The sequence below is a fragment of the Trematomus bernacchii genome, unplaced genomic scaffold, assembly GCF_902827165.1.
Source record: "Trematomus bernacchii unplaced genomic scaffold, fTreBer1.1, whole genome shotgun sequence".
Taxonomy (NCBI): Eukaryota; Metazoa; Chordata; class Actinopteri; order Perciformes; family Nototheniidae; genus Trematomus; species Trematomus bernacchii.
In genome coordinates, this window is record NW_022987689.1 from 11,517,795 (window position 1) to 11,525,994 (window position 8,200).

At 38.8% G+C, this 8,200-nt stretch overlaps 1 protein-coding gene across 1 annotated transcript; it reads left to right on the plus strand.

Annotated features, from left to right (window-relative positions):
* The first annotated feature begins 3,957 nt into the window (after positions 1-3,957).
* On the plus strand, positions 3,958-6,454 carry klf17 (Kruppel-like factor 17). Its single transcript, XM_034138138.1, has 3 exons — positions 3,958-4,140; positions 4,267-5,350; positions 5,457-6,454. The coding sequence occupies exons 1-3, from the start codon at positions 4,060-4,062 to the stop codon at positions 5,630-5,632; spliced, it is 1,341 nt and encodes a 446-aa protein (XP_033994029.1). The 5' UTR covers positions 3,958-4,059; the 3' UTR covers positions 5,633-6,454.
* The last annotated feature ends 1,746 nt before the right edge of the window (positions 6,455-8,200 follow it).

Consider the following 8,200-nt stretch of genomic DNA (forward strand, 5'->3'; position numbering starts at 1 on the left):
ATGTGGGTATATATTAATGCTGCCCATTTAGAAAAGAATAACAAATTAGAAGGAAAAAAAGATTTAAAAAATACAGATTTCAGTATTCTGAGGCACTGAGCCCCATTTCTTTTCCTCACGGACGGCAAAAAAAGTCCGACATTATACGATTTAAAATAAAAACAATAATCGTGGCTTGATATTGAGTAAGAACATGTTTTTATGAACCACACAGCTTCTGGTCTTCCAAGACCCGACCGGACAAAAAGACGTGGTGCAGGCACGAAACATACTACCAATAGAAACACATTGCTTTTAAAATCGTTCTGTGTTACACGAAAAAAAAAGGGGAAAATTGTGTTGGTGAACACGAATCAATAGAATAAATGTTGTGACTATAACACGAAATGCCGTGAGACTGGGTTGGATAACAGGGTGATGTTACTGCCATTCTTTTTTCCCATGATTCTGTAATCGTTCACGTTTATTCTAAGCCTATTTCCTTTTTTCCTTTCCTCTTTTTGATAACTTTCCAGAAGGTAACTAGCCCGTCTCCGCGCTGTAGTTTTACTTTCTGTTTTTTCTCTTTAATCACTTTGTTGGTTTTTCATGCCATGCAAGGCGGTGTATTTATCCAAGATAACAGTTGGGTTTCCCCTCACTTTGTGGGTGATGCAGGATAATTGCAGTTGGTGTGTGTGTGTGTTTGTCTGTGTCTGTGTGTATGTGTGTCCCCATATTCCACTAAATAGAGCACAGCAAATGTTGGACAGGAACACAGAAAACAATGTGTGTATATGGAAATGTGTCTAAATGAGAGAATAACTTTGTACAGTAGCCAACGTTGACTGAGCATTACAGCACACATTTGCATTGAAGAAAGGTTACAGGTACTTAAAGTATACTATCACTTTGCACATGTACGCAATAAAGCATTGCTGTTTTGTACAAGTGAACTAATGGTCTGGTCTGTTTGGTCAGGTTTGCATTGTTACCATGTGGCAAAACTAGATGTATCTTGCTTTTAGCTAACCGTTTCAACTGTTTATTAACCTACTTTAAGCTAAAACTATTTCAGCTAAAGGTTTTGCTTCCTATACTCTTTATCCATTAGCTTACTGTTAGATTGCTTATTTAAATATACGTACCCATTATCTTAAGCTATTTTGCCGAGTTACATATTTGTATTAGGTTTTAGCTTCAACTGTTTGGATTTAGCTATTTCACCGTTAAGCCATTACTATTATATATCTTTTTTGAACTGTTGATTTATAATATAAACTTGACTATACGTCAAGTCATCCACTACGACCACGTAGGTATAACTTTAAAAAACATATAGATCTCTGTTAGTTTGCTTGTCAAATACTCAATAGAAACACACAGCTAACTCAATATATGATTATTTGTTCCCAAACATATTGTTGTTTTAATTATTTTTACGTTAGTTGGGACAGAAGAAGAACACAGATAGAGATAAGGAGTTGGAGGACTATCTGACATGTGTTTTCAAATAATAAAAAAGCAGGTTTGGATTAAAAGGAACCAAACATTTGTTGAATACCGCCGGAATCTGATTAAGACATATTTCTTTGCAATGTTTTATACTGTAATAAAATCAAATACAATTGGAGACTTTTAGGAGTATAAACAAACAATAGGATGAACTGCCTCTTTTATCTTAACTTGGAAAACATTTCAGTGTATCCTCCAGGATGAGATGCCTTTGCTCTCTCAGTCTGTCTGCTTAACTGTAATCTTAAGTAATTGTGTTTAGAAAACACTTGAGCTGAAAGACTTCCTCCCTTTCAGAGAAGCGAGTCACAAAAGGAGAAACCTGAGCCCAGGGCGATTCTTTATCTGGATCTGTCTCTCTATTCTTCTGAGGTTTTTACATGACCTGGGTCTTTGATGGAACAAGATAGAGGATGGTTTTCTTTTTGGGGGAGATCATAGCATTTTTAACAGGTTTTAGTTTTGTTATTGTCGAAATTATATTTCAGAACGTTCATAGTTTCAAGGGAAAGGCCCTCCTAAGAACATTGGGTATATCGTAGGATGATCAGTAGTAAAATAAGTTCACCATAAACTGGACCAAGTGTCGGACCCAAGATAACACAGCTACTGAGTACGCACTAGTTTCTTAAACTGTTATCATAGAAACATTATAGTTGTCCTGCAGCATGCATGTGTCTTTCCGCAGCTAAGCATACTGTATCAAGGTGGCTGCAGAGTGCAAGGAAGCAAGTGTCTCGTTTTTCCTCAGGAAACAGAGTCCATTTCCACTTGGCTCGAAGACAGAACCGGAACTTGTTTTGCGTAAGCAAGGTTTAAAAATAACAGAGTATAAAGGCAGAGAGCTGCAGAACGCTGCCCTCACAGCAGCTGCAGCAGCAGAGAGAGGAGGAAAGACACAATGACCCAATGGGTTTATTTAGTTTAGTTTCCATATTTGGAATTTAAAAATCTAACCCAAGTTCTAATGAAATATATTGTTTAAACAACTAATGTTTCTCTGTTTAAATAATAAAGCATATTTTTTAAACTTCAGAAAAGGGTCTACTTCTGTGTCCAAATAAGAATAATGATCACTAGAATTTGTGCCACAATCGACTGCCTGTTAGATATGATTTATCATGCTATTATATATTGAAAATCAAATAAGGGTTATTACTCTTGCATCTGTTTATTTAATGCTTGAAAAAATAAACTATTTTCTAATGGTCAGATGGGGCTGTGGTATAGCTACATTTTGGGTTTCAAACCCACATGGAAAGTTTAAAAATAAAAACATTGTTAAATGTGTTAAATGTTAAATTAGTTTAAATATGACCACAAGCCAACAAATGTATTATCAAAATGACTTCAATGCTTCCCCAGTGATATTTATTCATGTCAATGTGACAAAGTGAAACTATTTGATACTGGTTGGGGGAAATATTTTACAAAAACTATGGAATAACGGTTACTGAATAATTTGGAGGTTTTGAAAAATGAATAAGACTGTTCACATAAACCTTTTTTCTCCTGTTGGCTGTTATCAGTTCTCCACATCGAACTGTACATTACCATAGCTGCAGGGGGTTAACAGAGATGCTGGCTGGGGGGAGATCATTAAGAAACATGCATTTCTCTGTTGACTACCCGGATTAACAGGTAGTTTCGATGAGCCAACGCTTCGTACGTCCGTGTGAAACGTACAGGGATCAACTCGGGACAAATTAATGATGTGAGAGTGTTGTTGGAAGATTCTGGGTGAAACTGATGGATACCTTTCAACTGTAAAATAAATGCATTTTTGGTAAATGTTTTGTTTTTAATGTAGCAAATTATCCCAGATTGGACATATTCAGATTTTTTGAAAACATTATAAGTTATGTTTGTTTTCTAAATAATATATTAGGAAGCATGTGTAGGCTACTTAAACACAACATGACCAGGGACTTGGATAACGTTTTATGCACTGGAATTTCGATTTCCCAGTACTCCCTGTGATGCCAGGTTTACTGTCGCCACCTGTGTGCCTTGAGGGACATATTTGATTGTCCCATGAGACAGAAATTGCTGCTGTATAGGTGAGTTTTATAATACATCAACTTTATATTTTACTCGATGATGAAAGTTGATATGGACAAATATTGTATAATTTATAAATAAACCACTGTCATGATTGAAAGCGTGTGTGGGTGTGTGTGTTCAAACACGTGTTATTAATGCTTCATGCAAAGCAATGCTTAGTCAATGATTCATATGAAATTGTGGGTGACTGTTTTAAGTCATGCATTTCATTCATTTACCTGCTTGGCGCACCTGAATGCCACTTTATTTATGTGTGTTTGCACTTTTGGTTGCCGTGGGGGAGGTGTGTGTGTGCGTGTGTTGTGGTGGGGGAGTATAAACCACACCTCCAAGTATTAGGAGAGGAGGCTATAAGAGGCTCCGTTAGCTCTGTTAACACTCACATTCTGAATCCTGGAACGTTCCTCAACGTAACAAAACAGGCAATTCATGGACAGATAGCAAAGTCCCAGTTTACTTTTACAGTTTAAATTCTTGTTTTCTGTCATCTAAGCGCTCATTATGGCTGTGGCTGAAGCAATGATGCCCGCCGTAGCAGCGTTTCCAAGTGTCCAAGCGATGGAGGGAAAACATTTTGTCAATGTAAGTAAATTATTTAAAGTGTAACACGTTTATGTAATGTTATAGCTGTCGATTTCTGTAATGATGTAATTGTTATATTTGGCTCACATTAGAAACGTCTTCTAACTTTGGTGCTTTTCTGTGCAGATCTGCAAGGTGGATGAGTGTGCTCGCCGTAGCGCAACAGGTGACGCAGACAACCCTCTCCTGGAAGTGGAGTTCAGCATTGTGCAGTCACCTGCGTTCCCCCCCAAAGACGACGACGACTTGGGGAAATTCTTGGACCTCGAGTTCATTTTGTCAAACACAATCGACTCCGATGTTGGGAACCTTTCTCCCCCTCAGCAATGCGTGTACTCGCTGCCGGAGTCACCGGAGAGCTGCAGCTCTGTGCCAGACTGCAACGAACACCATCCGGCTCCGATGGCTGCGCAGAGCTACCACGGGATGGTGAGCTTCGCGGGATCCAGCCCTGTCCGCAGTCTCATGGCGGAGCTTCTCACGCCAGAGATCGGCTACCCCGGGGAGAGTTCACTGGAGAGCGCAGGCAAGGCGAGAAACCAGATGGAGTACACCGAACTACGAGCGTTGAATCCGGGCACCGTTCCAGCAACTCCCGCTCATCACCAAGCGGCCACTTCTCCTCCCCCGCTTGGATACAAAATTAAAACCGAGCCTGTAGACCAGTCATGTATGATGGGTGCTGGTGGGGACTTTATGGGACAACTGTATGAAAGGCACCACATGCGCCCAGTGCACCAAGCCGCTTTTACGCACCACCAGGCCACAGTTCCAGGTGCTTTGCAGGGATTCAGTGCACACTCAGTGCAACATGCATCTCAAGTGCGCACAGACTGCCATTTGGCGCAAATTAACTCTCATCCGAATCATCACCATGTCAACAATCAGTACATGAACGCGCCTTACCAGCCGCAGTATGCGCACCAGAGTTTGGCACAGTTTCAAGGACAGTACAGCATGCACAGAGAGCCTGTCCGCGTTCACCAGCAGCAGCATCCCGCTTCTGTTCAGGGGATGATGCTCACTCCTCCATCTTCGCCATCATTGCTGGAGTTTTACGCACAGGATGATTTGGGAAGCATCAAGCAGAAGAGAGGCAGAAGGTCGTGGGCAAGGAAACGGGCAGCGACGCACAGCTGCGATTTCCCTGGCTGTGGAAAAACCTACACCAAGAGCTCCCACCTCAAGGCCCACATGAGAACACACACAGGTAAGAAACAAGTCATTTTAAATGTCACTTCACCTGTTTTTATTTTATACTTAGTGTTCATGCACTGTAAATCCTGTAAATCTAACAAACCTTTTTTGTCTCTCAGGTGAAAAGCCCTACCACTGTAACTGGGAAGGATGCGGTTGGAAGTTCGCAAGGTCAGATGAGTTGACCCGTCACTTCAGAAAGCACACCGGACATCGCCCTTTCCAGTGCCATATGTGCGAGCGGGCATTTTCACGCTCAGATCACCTGGCTCTCCATATGAAGAGGCACATGTAGACCATATTGAACTTTTGCATCCATCATGCCTGGATCTTCCCAGCAGAAGAAGCAAGAGTTGGTGCCTCACTTTTGGACAGTTTGTGCATACAGCCCAAACCAATGACACAAAACGTCCCTGTAGGAATCTTGGTGTGTGGTGCGAGTTTAAACAAAACACACGTTTTTTTCTATAGGATCCTTTTAATGTTTTTAAAAGTCAAGTGCCTCTCCATGTAAACGAAGAATGAATGCTGGTGGATTGTGTACATATCTGTGGATATAAGAACTTTGATAAATTATAGGAGTTTGTATTTAAGACCTTTTCACCCTGTCTATCAAATAAGTTATTGTTAGTGCGTGCCTTAACAAGACTGGGTTTTACCCTCCAAAAGGGAAAACTCACTGTGGGCAGGACCCAGATTTTTGTACATATTGTAAATTGTATTTTTGGAATGTTTACATCTTATATCTTTGATACTACTCAAATCAGGTCAGGGTTTTTATTGACACTTTTGTATTATTCTTTCTCAAGGTTGTTGTTAGTCTACACAATTTACATTACAGACTTCTGCTCTGTGCTTTAGCTCGAGCATTGCTAAATTCAGGTACTATGGCTCATTTTCAATCCATTTGAGCATTCCAAAAAAACTTACTTCACTCGATTCAAATGTCATTTACAGTGCAGTGTTTTCTGGGGAAACAACACGTATGCTGTTATGGTGTGTTTTTTTAAGAATGAAGAAATCGACTGCAACCAATGGTTGTTCAATGTGTCACTTTTAAACATTACAATTGTTTATGTGTTTAAGGGCTCAGAAAATAAAAGTACTTTTACAAATATCTGTTATCTGCCTCTTTTCTCACTGTCAAGTTATGATTTGTGTTGATTGACTCCTGCCTAAACTTGATAATGGCCTGGTTCACTCCAAAAGGACGCACGGGACAACTCAATCTTGACTCTTTCCTTTTTATTTGAATTCAAGTGGAGTTCTTTTAGATTACATGTAGCTTCATTCAGCTTTCATGAAGCATCATTTAGCTTCATTCAGCTTTCATGTAGCATCGTTCAGCTTCATTTAGCTTTCATGTATCGTTTAGCTTCATTTAGGTTGAAAACCTTTAAGAAACACAAAAACACACTTTCATTAACTTAAAACAATTAGGCAAATAAAACATTCAAATTAAAAACATGTCATACTTAAACATGCACTTTCATTTCTGCTCTATGAATTTAAATTGAATTAAGTGACAATTAAATTTATTAATTAATCTCAAGTAAATTAAATCCCAGTTTCTTATATTTTAGAATAATTAATCATAAGACTAACTAGAAATAATAATTAATTTAATCAAACATTTCTTCAAACCAGACAAATACATTTACAAATACAATACCAGCAGCATTATATATGACTCAAGCTCTTCTTTGAAACACATTTTCAGTGGAAACACAGATTTTAGGATCCCTGTCACCACCTGCTGGACTGGAGCCAGATTTTGAAATTGCTTTTCACTGGTTTTGACGAAACACTCACTATAAAAAATGTATTCACTATATTAAGGTCTGCGCCGATGCTTTTCCATTATTTCGACTTTAGACGGAAAAAAAATGCAGACTTGTTTTCTTTACAGTGTTATTGTCGGCTTGGTCACATTTTTAATACAAACAGTGACAGATTAAAAATCTTGTTTAAGCCCTACATTTTCAGCATGTTTAGGTCGGACACAGTAGGGTTCATTCTTCAGTGAAGGAAACGGAATATCGTCATTGTTATTGTGCATTAACATCAACACCTGTGCCAATTGCAAGCGCTGTTTAAGGGTCAAGATCATCAGACATTAACAGCTAATATACATTTGAAATGAAAACAGAAAGCATCATCACAAGTGATGTCAGGGCAAGCATGCTTTGGTTCATTTCAAACTTTGTACTGCTGCTGATTAAATACTGCCCTCTAATGTTCATCCATATATTAACATCTTCCTAACCTATCATGCAGGGTTTACCACTTTCAATTGCCTTAACCATTGCATTAGTAGTAATACTCAATAGTTAATTATAAAAACCAATAAGTTAAACAAATGTGCTGTTGACCCTCTCTCCTAGGGTTAAGGAACTGAATGGAGCAGCATGTAAAATATGTCTTTGTCATTCAAAGATATATAATGAATTCCCAACTTGTTTGTAGAAGCTGTTGTTTTCCTCACATGACTTTATCATTATTGCCATTTTGTGTATGTTGAATCAAAGAGAAAGGGCATTCAAAACCAAAGCAACTCATTATGGTGACTGGGTTGAAGAACAGAAGGCGGTTAGTAGTTGGCATCAAAAACAATCATATGGGATACATCTCTTTAATCACTTGAACAGAGACAGTAACACTACCTGGACCAGCATGCACCACCACACTCCACATTACTTTTACAAAATACATAATCACATGACAACAGTGAGTGTTTTGTTCTATTATTGGCAATGATTATTTTCTCTTTGAATCTTCTCGTTTATTGTTTAATAGAGGACTCAGCCGTTCTCAAAAACAAATTCAATGAAATAATACCAGAAAGGTTCCAAAGAATGCCACA